At 43.6% G+C, this 17,351-nt stretch overlaps 1 protein-coding gene across 1 annotated transcript; it reads left to right on the top strand.

Annotated features, from left to right (window-relative positions):
• The first annotated feature begins 8,535 nt into the window (after positions 1–8,535).
• Positions 8,536–15,504, top strand: LOC121577669 (prolyl 3-hydroxylase 1). The gene is made up of 15 exons (XM_041891439.1): positions 8,536–9,080; positions 10,286–10,438; positions 10,751–10,940; positions 11,046–11,177; positions 11,333–11,472; positions 11,666–11,755; positions 11,866–11,918; positions 12,194–12,315; positions 12,415–12,542; positions 12,712–12,807; positions 13,073–13,223; positions 13,453–13,570; positions 13,740–13,815; positions 13,943–14,083; positions 14,271–15,504. Exons 1-15 carry the CDS (start codon positions 8,616–8,618, stop codon positions 14,916–14,918), a joined length of 2,703 nt encoding a protein of 900 aa, XP_041747373.1. The 5' UTR covers positions 8,536–8,615; the 3' UTR covers positions 14,919–15,504.
• Positions 15,505–17,351: the final 1,847 nt, after the last annotated feature.

Below are 17,351 nucleotides of genomic sequence, written 5' to 3'. Positions count from 1 at the left end.
GTTCGAATCCAGGGTCTGTCGTAGCCGGCCGTGACCGGGAGACCTATGGGGCGGCGCACAATTGGCCCAGTGTCGTCCAGGGTAGGGGAGGGAATGGCCGGCAGGGATGTAGCTCACTTGGTAGAGCATGGCGTTTGCAACGCCAGGGTTGTGGGTTCGTTTCCCACGGGGGGCCAGTATGAAAAAAACAAAAAAAAAACATGTATGCATTCACTACCTTTAAGTCGGAAGAGTGTCTGCTAAAATGACTAAAAAAAATTGCCGATGGTCTTGTAGCCCATTCCAGCCTTGTGTAGGTCTACAATCTTGTCCCTGACATTCTTGGAGAGCTCTTTAGTCTTGGCCATGGTGGAGAGTTTGGAATCTGATTGATTGATTGCTACTGTGGACAGGTGTCTTTTATACAGGTAACAAACTGAGATTAGGAGCATTCCCTTGAAGAGTGTGCTCCTAATCTCAGCTCGTTACCTGTATAAAAGACACCTGGGAGCCAGAAATCTTTCTGATTGAGAGGGGGTCAAATACTTATTTCCCTCATTAAAATGCAAATGAATTTATAACATTTTTGACATGCGTTTTTCTGGATTATTTTGTTGTTATTCTGTCTCTCACTGTTCAAATAAACCTACCATTAAAATTATAGACTGATCATTTCTTTGTCAGTGGTCAAACGTACAAAATCAGCAGGGGATCAAATCCTTTTTTCCCTCACTGTACCTTAACACATACTTTAAAATTATATTATGTGAGCTAAACATAAAAGAATATACAGTACAAGTCAAAAGTTTGGACACACCTACTCATTCAAGGGTTTTTCTTTATTTGTACTATTTTCTACATTGTAGCATAATAGTGAAGACATCAAAACTATGAAATAGCACACATGGAATCATGTACAGTCGTGGTCAAAGGTTTTGAGAATGACACAAGTATTGGTCTTCACAAAGTTCGCTGCTTCAGTGTTATGAGATATTTTTGTCAGATGTTACTATAGTATACTGAAGTATAATTACAAGCATTCCATAAGTGTCAAAGGCTTTTATTGACAATTACATTAAGTTTATGCAAAGAGTCAATATTTGCAGTGTTGACCCTTCTTTTTCAAGACCTCTGCAATCCGCCCTGGCATGCTGTCAATTAACTTCTGGGCCACATCCTGACTGATGGCAGCCCATTCTTGCATAATCAATGCTTGGAGTTTGTCAGAATTTGTGGGTTTTTGTTTGTCCACCCGCCTCTTGAGGATCGACCACAAGTTCTCAATGGGATTAAGGTCTGGGGAGTTTCCTGGCCATGGACCCAAAATGTCGATGTTTTGTTCCCCAAGCCACTTAGTTATCACTTTTTCCTTATGGCAAGTTCCTCCATCATGCTGGAAAAGGCATTGGTCGTCATCAAACTATTCTTGGATGGTTGGGAGAAGTTGCTCTCGGAGGATGTGTTGGTACCATTCTTTATTCATGGCTGTGTTCTTAGGCAAAATTGTGAGTGAGCCCACTCCCTTGGCTGAGAAGCAACCCCACACATGAATGGTCTCAGGATGCTTTACTGTTGGCATGACACAGGACTGATGGTAGCGCTGACCTTGTCTTCTCCGGACAAGGTGTTTTCCGGATGCCCCAAACAATCGGAAAGGGGATTCATCAGAGAAAATGACTTTACCCCAGTCCTCAGCAGTCCAATCCCTGCACCTTTTGCAGAATATCAGTCAGTCCCTGATGTTTTTCCTGGAGAGAAGTGGCTTCTTTGCTGCCCTTCTTGACACCAGGCCATCCTCCAAAAGTCTTTGCCTCACTGTGCGTGCAGATGCACTCACATCTGACTGCTGCCATTCCTGAGCAAGCTCTGCACTGGTGGTGCCCCAATCCCGCAGCTGAATCAACTTTAGGAGACGGTCCTGGCGCTTGCTGGACTTTCTTGGGCGCCCTGACACCTTCTTCACAACAATTGAACCTCTCTCCTTGAAGTTCTTGATGATCCGATAAATGGTTGATTTAGGTGCAATCTTACTAGCAGCATTATCCTTGCCTGTGAAGCCCTTTTTGTGCAAAGCAATGATGACGGCACGTGTTTCCTTGCAGGTAACCATGGTTAACAGAGGAAGAACAATGATTTCAAGCACCACCCTCCTTTTAAAGCTTCCAGTCTGTTATTCTAACTCAATCAGCATGACAGAGTGATCTCCAGCCGTGTCCTCATCAAAACTCTCACCTGTGTTAACGAGAGAATCAATGACATGATGGCAGCTGGTCCTTTTGTGGCAGGGCTGAAATGCAGTGGAAATGTTTCTTTGGGATTAAGTTAATTTTCATGGCGAAGAGGAACTTTGCAATTAATTGCAATTAATCTGATCACTCTTCATGACATTCTGGAGTATATGCAAATTGCCATCATCAAAACTGAGGCAGCAGACTATGTGAAAATTAGTATTTGTGTCATTCTCAAAACTGTTGACCACGACTGTAGTATCCAAAAAAGTGTTAAACAAATCAAAATGTATTTTATATTTGACATTCTTCTAAGTAGCCACCCTTTGCCTTGATGACAGCTTTGCACACTCTTGGCATTCTCTCAACCAGCTCCATGAGGTAGTCACCTGGACAGTGGCGGCTCCTGAAAAAATTCTCAGGGGGGGGCAATTTTTCTGATGATTTAGGTGACCTACACACATTTTTAAAAAGATATGTCCAGCAACAACATGAAGACAGGGGCAGCATATAAGTCAATACCAGAAGCATTTATTGACTGATCTCAAAAGTGTTGGCTTACAAAATCAAAATAAGTTATCACAGTAAAAATAATCAAGGGTGTTCTTTCACATTCCTCAACACTGCATAAACAATATGCATTTCCATAAACAAATGAAATATCAGCTGAAAATACAGCATCTTGGTATTTGTTCAGATTGCAGGATCAACAAGAGCTTTTACCACATCTTTTGCCTCATGGTTGAATTGGAAATATGTGCACCTGAGCATAATTCACAACAAGCAAGCAGGAGCTTTTGATAGAGGCTACTGAAAACATTGATGCAAGTTATTGGTAATAAGACATTTTTATAGACTTCCATATTCTGCCCTCTTGTATAGATTTGTGAAAATGAACAGTGATAGACATTTTGCCTGAAAACAGAATTTGAAAGTAATTTCTAGAAAAGGTAAACACAGCTATCTGTATGGCTTTGTAAAAATTAACAACCATATTCTGGCCAATTGTATAGATTTGTAAATATGAACAACCATATTCTGGCCAATTGTATAGATTTGTAAAAATGAACATTGAGAAAGATCGAATGATATTGTTTAATCTTACCTTATGGCCTGCACACTGCTTGTGAAGCTGTCGAGGGCACGTTTGATAAAGACAGCATCGATGTCCTTCTTCTGTAGCTTCTGGTACAGAATGTCGACGTGGGGCATGATTTTGTGAAAAAGCCGCAGGAAAAAAATAAAATCTTCATCATGTAGCATCCTCACGTAGCCAGTCAAATGAACCCAATGAACCCGTCCGAATGGCTTCAAAACATTCTATGAGGTCGTCTCGATTCTCGTAGACAGTTTTCACGATTCTGCTTAGTAGAAACCTGTTGAATTATTAAATTTGGTCTGGGAGGTCCTAATTGTTTCGTTGCCAATTTATCTTGATTTGTTCGCCGACAAAAAGGAACTTCTTTCAAAGAGACAATCGCGTTGCACTGAAGGCTAGCCATTTTGACAGTAATAGTGAATTGATTGATGAGGCTACCCGCTCTTTTCTTAGTTCCGTTCATGGTTACGTTACGTATGACGAAAGCGCGTAAGTGCAAGCCCTCAGAAACCCATAGAGATTGTATTGAAAGCTCTGATATTTGAAAAAAATTGATTTTACATTAGAGGCTATGAGAGACTTCTGGGCGATTTTCAACCTGACTGAAATCGCCCCAAAACGGGCGGGGACATTTGAAGCACGACTTTAGCCTGATTGGACATTTAGTGGCAGATCGGACGTCTAGATTAGAACACTGATAACTACTGTTGCCGTGATATAATTGATTAGAAAAAAAATCCCTTCCTTTTCCCGTTTGGCAGTGCGTCGCCCATATCGCCCTAATGAACACACTGCCCCTGCACCTGGAATGCATTTCAATTAACAGGTGTGCCTCGTTAAATGTTAATTTGTGGAATTTCTTTCCTTCTTAATGCGTTTGAGGCAATCACTTGTGTTGTGACAAGGTAGGGGTGGTATACAGAAGATAGTCCTATTTGGTAAAAGACCATGTCCATATTAGCAAGAACAGCTCAAATAAGCAAAGAGAAACCACAGTCCATCATTACTTTAAGACATGAAGGTCAGTCAATACGGAACATTTCAAGAACTTTGAACGTTTCTTCAAGTGCAGTAAGAAAAACCATCAAGCGCTATGATGAAACAGGCTCTCATGAGGACCGCCACAGGAAAGGAAGACCCAGAGTTACTTCTGCTGCAGAGGATAAGTTCATTAGAATGAACTGCACCTCAGATTGCAGCCCAAATAAATGCTTCAGAGTTCAAGTAACAGACACATCTCAACATCCACTGTTCAGAGGAGACTGTGTGAAGCAGGCCTTCATGGTCTAATTGCTGCAAAGAAACCACTACTAAAGGACACCAACAAGAAGAAGAGACTTGCTTGGGCCAAGAAACACAAGCAATGGAAATTAGACCGGTGGAAATCTGTACTTTGGTTTGATGAGTCCAAATGTGAGGTTTTTGGTTCCAACCCCCGTGTCATTGTGAGACGCAGAGTAGGTGAACGGATGATCTCCGCATATGTGGTTCCCACCGTGAAGAACAGAGGAGGAGGTGTGATGGTGCTTTGCTGGTGACACTGTCAGTGATTTATTTAGAATTCAAGGCACACTTAACCAGCATGGCTAACACAGCATTCTGCAGCGATACGCCATCCCATCTGGTTTGCGCTTAGTGGGACTATCATTTGTTTTTCAATAGGACAATGACCCAAAACACACCTCTAGGCTGCGTAAGGGCTATTTGACCAAGAAGGAGCGTGATGGAGTGCTGCATCAGATGACCTGGCTTCCACAATCACCCGAATTCAACCCAATTGAGATGGTTTGGGATGAGTTGGACCGCAGAGTGAAGGAAAACCAGCCAATAAGTGCTCAGCATATGTGGGAACTCCTTCAAGACTGTTGGAAAAGCATTCCTCATGAAACTGGTTGAGAGAATGCCAAGAGTGTGCAAAGCTGTCATCAAGGCAAAGAGTGGCTACTTTGAAGAATATCAAATCTCAAATATATTTTGATTTGTTTAACACTTTTTTGATTACTACATGATTCCATATGTGTTATTTCATAGTTTTGATGTCTTCACTATTATTCTACAATGTAGAAAATAGTAAAAACAAAGAAAAACCCTTGAATGAGTAGGTGTGTCCAAACGTTTGACTGGTACTGTATATATGTATATAATGGTGTGATAGACAGTATGGACAATATATGAATAGAGAAGGTGTGTACAGCAGTAGTTATATAGGATGAGCCTTGACTAGAATACAGTATATACAGTGCATTCTGAAAGTATTCAGACCTGTTGACTTTTTACACTTTCTGTTACGTTACAGCCTTATTCTAAAATGGATTAAATTGTTTCCCCCCCCTCATCAATCTACACACAATACCCCATAATGACAAAGCAAAAACAGGTTTTTAGAAATGTTTGCAAATGTATCCCATTATTCTCTGCAGATCTTCTCAAGCTCTGTCAAGTTGGATGGGGAGCGTTGCTAAACAGCTATTTTCAGGTCTCTCCAGAGTTGTTCGATCGGGTTCAAGTACGGGCTCTGGCTGGGCCACTCAAGGACATTCAGAGACTTGTCTCAAAGCAACTCCTGCGTTGTCTTGGCTGTGTGCTTAGGGTCGTTGTCCTTTTGGAAGGTGAACCTTCGCGCCAGTCTGAGGTCCTGAGCACTCTGGAGCAGGTTTTCATCAAGGATCTCTCTGTACTTTGCGCTGTTCATCTTTCCCTCGATCCTGACTGGTCTCCCAGTCCCTGCCGCTGAAAAACATTCCCACAGCATGATGCTGCCACCACCATGCTTCACCGTAGGAATGGTGCCAGTTTTCCTCCAGACGTGACGCTTTCCATTCAGGCCAAATAGTTCAATCTTGGTTTCATCAGACCAGGGAATCTTGTTTCTCATGGTCTGAGAGTCCTTTATGTGCCTTTTGGCAAATTCCAGGCGGGCTGTCATGTGCTTTTTACTGAGGAGTGGCTTCTGTCTGGCCACTCTACCATAAAGGTCTGATTGGTGGATTGCTGCAGAGATGGTTGTCCTTCTAGAAGGTTCTCCCATCTCCACAGAGGAACTCTGGAGCTCTGTCAGAGTGACCATCGGGTTCTTGGTCACCTCCCTGACCAAGGCCATACTCCCCCAATTGCTCAGTTTGGCCGGGCGGCCAGATCTAGGAAGAGTCTTGGTGGTTCCAAAGTTCTTCCATTTAAGAATGATGGAGGCCACTGTGTTCTTGGGGACCTTCAATGTTGCAGACATTTTTTTGTACCCTTTCCCATATCTGTGCCTTGACACAATCCTGTCTCGGAGCTCTACAAACAATTCTTTCAACCTCATGGCTTGGTTTTTGTTTTGACATGCACTGTCAACTGTGGGACCTTATATACAGTGCCTTTCAAAATTATTTGATATTAGGTTTTTATAGTGTTATGGGAAACAAGGTTAGAGTTAGTGGATAAGTGACTTGCTGCCACAGAGTCTGCATTCCTTATGTCAAAGGAGATTACTGATGTTGATCTTAGAATGAGTGATGGACAGGATACTGACTTGAGGTAAAGGGTAATAACATCAAAGAACAGTCAGAACTTGTGGCTAGCATGAGTCCATTTGATGACAGCGGTGAGTTCTGGCGAGTGGGAATGACAAGTCATTGGCTGACAGCGAATCATCTGCTGCTGAACGACAGCGCTACATTGTGTGTGTCGCGGAGTGATCTTCAAGAAAACTGCGGGAAAGATATCCTGTTAACCGCGAAGCCCACTGTTACGGAGTCTAGTTGATAGGTAATCGACTAGTTGGACTGTTCCCCAGACTCCACGCGTAGGGATTTGTACAAGGCTTAACAAGGCTATTGAACTGAACATTGGTGTCTGTCTTTATTCCTTAATCCAACATATCATACAGAAACACCCACGGGCATCTCCCTCTCCCACTCGCGCAGCTGCCAAACTGAACAGAGACCGCTGCTAAGCAGAGAGCGCACTGAATAGAGAGCGCAGATGCACTTGGCCAAATCAATTCAAGTAATTAATGAAATAATTATACATTTACTCTGACACGTCGCGACCCACCATTAACGTAACAAAATGTGGAAAAGGGGTCTGAATACTTTCCGAATGCACTGTATATATGAAGTGGTTAAAACAGTATGTAAACATTATTAAAGTGACCAGTGTTCAATGACTATGTACATTGGGCAGCAGTCTAAGTTGCAGGGTAGAGTACCGGGTGATATCTGGCTAGTAACAGTGACTAAGGTTCAGGGCAGGGTACTGGGCAGAGGCTGGCTAGTGGTGACTATTTAACAGTCTGATGGCCTGGAGATAGAAGCAGTTTTTCAGTCTCTCGGTCCCAGCTTTGATGCACCTGTACTGTGTCTGCCTTCTAGATGGTAGCGGGGTGAACAGGCCGTGGCTCGGGTGGCTGAGGTCCTTTTAGACACGGCCACTGTCTTCAAATGATTCATTGGGACCCATAGGTGTATAGTGACAGATTTGGTTCTGAGTCCTGGCCAGCAACATTCGTTTTGGTGGTGGGTCAGTCACACTGCACAAAATAGTAGATGTCCCTAGCTAGCAAAAAGACAGTATTAGACAACAACAGATAAATAAATAAATTATACGTATCACTCCTGGAGATATCAGGAGTCCTCTAACTATATAATGAAGCTTACTGTATTTACTATATATTATGTGTCTCAGAGAAAATGCTCATGATCTGACACCAGAACCTTTGTAACACCTGCTGTCCCCAAATATGTTTTGTTAATACCAGAGAGCTCTTGGTTGGTCTATTGTTAAATGGACTAGGCTATTTAGAGTGTGATAACATCTTAGAAAAATGATTTATGAGACACATTTTACCCATATTTTTTCTGGGATGTTATCATACTCTAATAGACAATTTAACAATTTAATATGACCTATATACTTATTGATAATTTTTATATTGAACCTTGATGTTGTATGGCCTTCCGGAGACACTTGAAACCCTACCTCTTTAAGGAATACCTGGAATAGTATAAAGTAATCCGTCTACCCCCCCCCCCCCCACATAAAACAAATAAAATAATAATAATAAAAAAGTGGTTGTCTGCTAAATGATGTAGCGTCTGCTAAATGATGTAAATGTAAATGTATGGCCGGCCTGTGATGAGAGAGTGAACGGGGCCACAGCGGCACTATGCGTCCTGGGACGGTGGCGCACCTCACAGGGGCTGTTCAGCTCAGCCGCTCCCGGTTAACTCCACCCCCCGACAGAAGTTTGCAGGCCCCGGCTAAACTTCCAGCTCCCTTGTCTGCAGACGACTGCTCCTTTCCACGTAAAGGTCCCATTTTCCAGAATGCAGTGGCGTTTAGTTGTGGCGATTTTATGCGTTTGCCTCATCCCGTATTGTCTTTCGGACGTGCAGCTCAGTAGTAATGTTATTATGGAACCGTATGATCTGCTGTTCGACACTGCGGTGGAAGCCTACTACAAGGGGGAGTGGATGACGGTCATACTGAACATGGAGAGAGCGCTTCGGAACAAGGCTGCGATCCGCAGGGTGAAGGCGCATTGCCGGATAACTTGTGCCAACCAGAGCGCTTTCGGGGAGCCTTTATCCAGCATGGTTGTGCCAATACCAGGCGCTGGCTCCGTGGAAGATCTTGGCTTTTTCCAGAAAATTATGAAAAGGGCTGATTGTGTAAATACGTGCGAAAGTGAGAAAATTGGACCACCAACTATCCATAAAGTCACTGAAGATGTGGACCTTGAGTTTAAGAAGAGAACCCCCTACAATTACCTGCAAGTCGCATACTTCAAGGTATAAAAAAAGGCTGACCTTATAGGCCCTATAACGTTATGCATTATACATTTGTATATCTTGCATAGGCTTGCAACAAAGTATCTTCCACACAGACAGTATCCCATGTTGTGGAGTAAGATGCGTCTGCATCATATCTTATTCCACAACATGTTCATGTTGTTTGTGTCTCTGTCTACCAGGTGCATATTTATCACACTTGTATGACAAAATAAGGGTCATGTAACTTTTTTGTCCAATTTCATTCAAACTTCCCTCAAGCAATTCGTTAACTGTAAGCTAAGCGCTGTGCTCTGCTTTCCCCAACCCCCAAGCCGGCCGTGCCACGTCTCTAGGTGGAGTCTAGCTGTGTAGACAGACCGCTTACGTTCTGGCGCTGGATTCTTCTCGATTTTTGGGGCTTGTCATCAAAAAGCGCAGCTACTCAGCAGCTTCAGCATGCTATCTATATACGTGCCATTCAATAGTTTCCTTAGCTATTGTTAGAATAGGCCTATACATAAACAGAATAGGCCTAAACCAAACTTTGTTTAAAAGTATGTTTATAAACGGGTTACTACATTGTAGCTACTTAAATAAAGTAAATACATGCAACCTATAAGGCCTGCAGTTCCTGAGATTCACAGGTCATAAAGAGTTTATACATGTTGCCTATTTACTAATATCAATAGATATGAACAAAATATGTACTGATTTACAAACAGAAACACAAAAATCAGTAAAAGAGACACACAGTCCCTGGTGCTAGGCCACATGTATCACAGGAGGTTGGTGGTACCTTAATTGGGGAGAACGGGCTAGTGGTAATGGCTGGAGCGGAATCAGTGGAATGGTATGAAATACATCAAACACATTGTTTCCAGGTGTTTGATGCCATTCCATTTTCTCCGTTCCAGCCATTATTATGAGCTGTCCTCCCCTCAGCAGCCTCCACTGAGATTTGTGTATACTATAGTAAGCCTATAGGATAATGACTAGTTGCCTGAAACAGCATGCTGGTGATTGCAGCTCACACATTTGTTACATCATTCCAGGAGGTCCTGACTCCTAGTCAGATGGCAAAAGACTTCTGAGACGTGGAGCATTTAGGGAAGCCTTTGGAGTCAGAATGTGCTACTTCTCTTTGTTTGCTTGTTGTGTGAGAGTTATTCATATGATGTTGTGTCATTGTTATGTTGGACTAAGTATCTCTCTTACCTGTGTAGATCAACAAGCTGGATAAGGCTGTGGCGGCGGCAAACACGTTTTTCTTGGCCAACCCAGACCACATGGAGATGAAGCAGAACCTGGACTACTACAGGATGATGGCCGGAGTACAGCAGGAGGACTTCAAAGACCTGGAGGCCCGGCCGCACATGGTGAGACTGACACCACTAATCCCTAGTAATGCACCCGTTATTCCAGTAAGAATGCACCCGTTATAACAGTAACTATGCACCAGTTATCCTAGTGACAATGTATCAGTTATCCCAGTAACAAAGGACCAGTTATATACAATTTAGAACAGTTAGAATCACACATAGTCAGACTGAAACCATTTACCCATTTGCCTACTTGGAAAGGGCAGGCGTAGGGCACCGGGGAAGTGACAAGGGACCTAATTGGCACACGGTTGGGGTAGGGTCTAGGCTCTGCTGAATCCCTGCTCTGCTCTCTACTCCATCTCTCAGGCAGAGTTCCTTGCAGGGAAGCGGTATTACAGCTCTGACTCGTTTGGTCTGGCCATCGACCACTTTGAAGCGGCGGTGGAGGAGTACTTCAGCGCGGACCAGGAGTGCCGGGCGCTCTGCGAAGGAGCTTACAACTACGACGGGTACAACTACATGGAGTACAGTGCCGACTTGTTCCAGTCCATGACAGGTGAGATAGAGTGTTAAGACAGACTAAATCCCCAAACAACCCCAAGCTAACGTTTTGGATAAAAGCTTAAACCCTGTACTCCTGTGTTTGCCCTGTCTTTGTCAGACCACTACATGCAGATTCTGAACTGTAAGCAGAGCTGTTCTGTGGAGCTAGCCTCCACTGCGGGAAAGGACAAGCCATTTGAGGATTTCCTCCCTTCCCACTTCAACTACCTACAGTTCTCCTACTACAACAGTGAGTCTAAGTCCCTATTCACTGAAAGAATCAGGATGATTTGCTGTCTGTCTGTCTCTGTATCTGAATGTGCCGGTCTCTCCTCTCCTCTCATCTCTTCCTATCCCTCTCTTTTTCCTTCTCTTCCTTTGCCCCTTCCTTCCCCACTCTCTCAGGTGAGAAGTATGAGCAAGCCATAGAGTGTGCTAAAACATACCTGCTGTTCCACCCAGAGGAGGAGGTGATGAATCAGAACCTGGCTTACTACTCCGCTGTGCTGGGGGAGGACAAGGCTGCAGCCATATCCGCTAGACAGGTGTGCACACACACACACATGCACGCACCACGCACACACACACACACACACACACACACACACACACACACACACACACACACACACACACACACACACACACACACACACACACACACACACACACACACACACCCTACCTAACTACCTGTGCCCCATGCCTCCAACCCACTTCTTCCATCTCTCCTCCCAGGTGGTGAAACAGCACATTCAGCAGTCCCTGTTGGAGAAGGAGCTGCTCTACTTTGCTTATGAAGTGTTTGGAATCACCTTTGTTGATCCAGTAGGTTAACATGTCTCTTATCTTCTCTTGTGTCTCACTGTTTCTACATGCAAGATAGGTGATCAGGTGGTTTTAGCATGTGATCTCACATCCTTTCCTTCCCTTTGCAGGATTCCTGGACCCCTGCAGACGTCATGCCCCTCAAACTGAGAGAGAAGCAGAAGTAAGAGAAACACACTTACAGACCAGTAGAGGCTGGTGGAGGGAGACATTGGAGGACTGTCTCATTGTAATGGCTGAAATGGAATGAATGGAAAGTTATCAAACATACTGTTCCATTCATTCCATTCAAGCCATTACAATGATCCGTCCTCTAATTTAAAGTGACACCAGCATTCACTGGTACATAGTACATACATGTATGCTCTCAATTTCAGAATATGATCTGCTCTCCAATATGATTGAACCTTTTAACCTGTTCTTTGGCGCCCTCTGCAGGGCAGACAGGGAGACTGCGGCAAGGATCACTGAAGAGATTGGGAATCTGATGAAGGAGATTGAAACTCTGGTGGAGGAGAAGAACAAGGAGTCGACTGACATTGCCAAGATCGTACGAGAAGGTAGGGTTTTTAGAGCATGAAGTGTGGGAATGTCAGTGGACTGTGTAGAACACTCTGACATGCCCCTCTCTCTATATTCATTCCCCCTGTCGCTCCCAGGTGGTCCTCTGTTGTTTGATGACATCAACATTACCATGTCGTCTAAGCAGCTGAATGGGTCTCAGAGGGTTCTACTTGATGGATTTATCTCGAATGACGAGTGCAGAGAGCTCACCCACCTCTCTAATGTGAGTGGGAGTCAGGGCTAGTTAGTCTATGTGTTTGACAGTGTTTGCACGTGTTTGACAGTGTGTATGTTGAATGTGTGTTAATGGAGTTTGTGTTTATGATGGCCTGTGTGTTAAAACTGTGTGCATGATTCTGTCATTGTGTGTGTTGACGCTGTGTGTTTGTCAGGCGGCTGCGCTGAAAGGTGATGAGTACCAAGGCCGCCCCTCCCCCCACTCCCCCAGCGAGAGCTTCCAAGGAGTCACCGTCCTCAAGGCTATTAAGGTACATTACTGACCCTACAAACTACAGCCCTGCTTACCAAACCATAACCCAAACACCACCAACCCAGCACTGCCAACTCTGACCCTAACCCAGTACGTTCAACTTCACTCAACCCCAACCCCAGCTAGCTTCACTCCCTAGCCTCAGCTTTATCTCCAACCTATCTAAAGCCGAGCCCCAGCCCAATGGCATCAATGTAAAGTTGTTACCAGTGAGTTAGTGATAAGAAAGCACCTATTTCTGATGATCTTGTCCTGTTCTACAGTTGGGACAGGAGGGCACTGTGCCCCTGAAAAGTGCCCGCCTGTTTTTTGACATGAGTGAGAAGGTGCGTGGGGTCCTGGAGTCGTACTTCCGTCTGGACTCTCCTCTCTACTTCTCCTACTCCCACTTGGTCTGCCGCTCCGCTATCGACGGTGAGAAAGTAATCTATGGTGGGCCCCCAGGACAGTATTGTGCCTGACTGTCAGACAGAATGAGTTTAGGTCATTTTTGGAATTCACCACAATGGGAAAACAACATGTTCTATTTTCTTCAAGTTGTCTATATCAAATCCAGGATGTGTCATTTAACCCACCTTATTCACCTGCCTGTCTGAGTGTATAGACATACAGTAAGTTATGTTTCCATCCTCTGTCTGTACAGAGAAGCAGGATGACCGTGACGACCTGAGTCACCCGGTTCATGCAGACAACTGCCTGCTGGTCTCTGAGCTCAACGAGTGCATCAAAGAACCACCTGCATACACACACAGGGACTATAGGTATACAAACACACACACACACACATGCACGCATACACACACAGAGACTACAGGTACTCACACCATGCATCTGCTTATAACATAGGTATCGGCAACATCTACTGCACTTGCAGGTATCATCATGCACCACTGTCTTTAAAACACTTCTCTTGTTCCTGTTGTGTTTTAGCGCCATCCTCTATCTGAATGATGATTTTGAAGGAGGAGATTTCATTTTCACTGAACTGGATGCCAAAACTGTCACAGTAAGAGTCAATCAATGATGTGGTTTTGAGTGCTGCAAAGTATAAACAGTTGTTTCTCCTTGATTTACTTTAAGGTAGAAGTTAATTGAGCATATGATGACTGATGTCACTGCCCTGTGTTGTCCAGGCAGAGGTGCGTCCTCAGTGTGGTCGTGTGGTTGGGTTCGGGGCTGGGAATGAGAACCCTCACGGGGTAAGAGCGGTCACTAAGGGCCAGAGGTGTGCTGTGGCCCTGTGGTTCACCCTTGACCCCAAACATGAGGAGAAGGTAACACATATCTGTCAATCAGTTAATCTGGAATCATGTATAGTCTTTGTTTCTCTCATTCTATGTTGTGATGGGTTATTTTGTAATCTGAGGGAGAAAGCAACACTTTCCACTTACTGATTAATCTACATTTAATCAGTTTCTCTTGCTTCAGTCTTACCTCGTTTGTGTGTGTGTGTGTCTCCAGGAGCGGATCCAAGCTCAAGAGATGCTGAAGATGTTCTCCACTCCTACAGACACAGAGTTCACAGAGACAACGACAGAGAGCTCAGAACCACAGCTTACACCTTTTGACCAGTATGCGCTTCTTGGTCAAGCTGCACCCCTAGTACAGGAGCAGGCAGACCAACCAGATGACAAACCAGCAGAGAAGAAGCCTGAGGTACCAGCAGAAACAGTTAGTGAAAACCCATCTGATAAACCAGAGGATAAAAAGGATGAGAAGCCGATAGAGAAGCACGCAGAAAAACTAATTGCAAAAGAGGGTGACAAAGCTAAGGTGAAAGAGCTGGTGAAAACGAAAGCCAAAGCAGCGGATGCATCAGAGACCAAAGCGACGACTAAAACAGCGGCTAAAGCATGGGACAAAGCCAACACTAAGACAGCAGACAAGGCTAAAGCAGGGGACAAAGCCAACACTAAGACAGCAGACAAGGCTAAAGCAAAACCTGCAACAAAAACAAATGTCAAACGGGCAGCAGCCAAAACGTACAAAAAAGAGCAGAAGCCAGCGGCAAAAAAGACAGAGAAAGCCCCTGTCAAAAAGGTTTCCAAAGACTCGAAAACTGATCTCAAATCATCCTCGGACTCACAAACAGACAAGGATGAGCTGTGAGTCCAACAGCACCTTTGACTCTTACTCTGTGGTGTCTTTTTTCTACCGTTTGAATATATTTGTCAAGGTTTTCTCTGTGGGTGTGCTGGATAAAGATTTGAGGTTGTTTGCTGTATTGTTATGGATGTTGTTTGTCTGCCCAATAATGGTGGTAAGGAACCAGGATAAGGTGTTGTAATGTAAGCCATACCGTAATACCAAGGGACTGCACACTCACTCTGATGGCTGATCTCAACCAACCAATCAATCAAATCAATAAATCAAATTTGATGTATATAGTGCTTTTCACAAATACATTTGTCACAAAGTGCTAAATAGTAACCACCTTTGAATTCCTATCCCAGACTCATGTGAACAGATCGTTTAAAAAAAAATATATATAGTGTTACTTTTGTTTATGATTTGGGATTTTCAATGTGCTATTTTGTACTGTTTTAAAATGTACTGTTCTTTGCCTCAGGAATTGGAAGATGTAATGTCCTCAACAAAAAAAACAGGAAAGAACAACAATGTAGCGACTGATACCTCTGAGTAGAGACTGATACCTGGATTCATGTGGATACACTAAATAAAAGTACTGTTTTTACATTGGTGTTGCTCTTTCATATAATACCTCTAGAGACCACTAGGTGGCAGAGAGGAACTACCATGGCATCTCATGTACATCACACATATGGTATATGTACCCATTTTCCTTCTGAATATGTTGTAAGTATGGACCCTCAGGGTTTAACTTGATCCTTTACTAAGTGTTCGGTTACTGCTGGAAAGCCTTAAATCAGAGTTATGGTTTTGTGGGGGTCATTTGAACTCCCAGGAGACCAAGAGACAAGTTGAATACAGATGCCCCCTGTGTGTGGTCAACATGTCTGTTGTTGATCCCTGGTTAGTTAGCTATCTCCTCAGTGGACTCTTCTCTTAGGATCCTGTTTATATCAAAATGCTGCTTCACCCTACAGCCACTTTCTTAGTTTTAAATAGTTGAATTGGATCAGGTCTTTGGGGATGTGAGATGAGTTGCTGAGTTTCCCTACATAATTAGAATGAGTAGAATGGATATTCCAATTCAAAGCAATGTTCCATGGTGTTGGTGGTTATCTTCATAGAAATGAATGGAGATACCAGAACAGTCATTTATGTTCCGTGGACATAACAGCAGAACAACCATATTGGTCCAGGGTTCAATGTCAAGACAATCAGCAAGTAATATTGACATACTTGTGTATTGGCCATATTAGGTGTGTCTTGAAATATGATCTAGATTTGAGTTAGTCCATTCTGGCCATTGTGTTTCTATGTTTCCCCTGCCAGCCCTGAGCTTGTGGGTGGAACAGTAATAATGCTGGGTCCTGTGCCGGAGCGTCTGTGTGGGTTTAGCATGTGGATGAAGACATGCTTACATAGAGCAGGCACGGACACACACACACACACACGCACACGCATGCATGCATGCACACACACACACACACACACACACACACACACACACACACACACACACACACACACACACACACACACACACACACACACACACACACACACACACACACACACACACACACACACACACACACACACACACACACACACACACACACACACACACACACACACACACACACCAGTCGACTTTCCACAGAGGCTGTGCATGCACAGTGCCTTCAGAAAGTATTCATACCCCTTGACTTATTCAATTGTTTTTGTGTTACAGCCTGAATTCTAAATGGATTGAATATAATTGTCTACACACAATACCTCATAATGTTTTTAGAAATGTTTGCTAATTTATTGAAAATGAAAATGAAATATCAAATTTACATAAGTATTCACACCCCTGAGTAAATACTTTGTAGAAGCACCTTTAGCAGTGATTACAGCTGTACGTCTTTCTGGGTAAGTCTCTAAAAGCTTTCCACACCTGGACTGTGCAACATTTGCCCATTATTCTTTTAGAAATTCTTAAAGTTCTGTCAAATTGGTTGTTGATCATTGCTAGACAACCATTTTCAGGTTTTGCCATAGATTTTCAATTAGCTTTAAGCCAAAACTGCAACTTGGCCACTCAGGAACTTTCACTATCTTCTTGGTAAGCAACTCCAGAGTACATTTGGCCTTGTGTTTAAGGTTATTGTCCTGCTGAAAGGTGAATTAATCTACCAGTGTCTGGTGGAAAGCAGACTGAACCAGGTTTTCCTCTAGGATTTTGCCTGTGCACGCAGGCATTCCGTTTCTTTCTTATCCTGAAAACTCCCCAATTCTTAACGATCACAAGCATACCCATAACATGAAGCAGCCACCACTATGCTTGAAAATATGGAGAGTGGTACTCAGTAATGTGTTGTATTAGATTTGCCCCAAACATAACACTTTGTATTCAGGAAAAAAAGGTTAATTGCTTTGCCATTTAAAATTCAGGCTGCAACACAACAA

This window comes from Coregonus clupeaformis, chromosome 12 (assembly GCF_020615455.1).
Source record: "Coregonus clupeaformis isolate EN_2021a chromosome 12, ASM2061545v1, whole genome shotgun sequence".
Taxonomy (NCBI): domain Eukaryota; kingdom Metazoa; phylum Chordata; class Actinopteri; order Salmoniformes; family Salmonidae; genus Coregonus; species Coregonus clupeaformis.
This window is presented reverse-complemented; position numbering and strand designations above follow the sequence as displayed.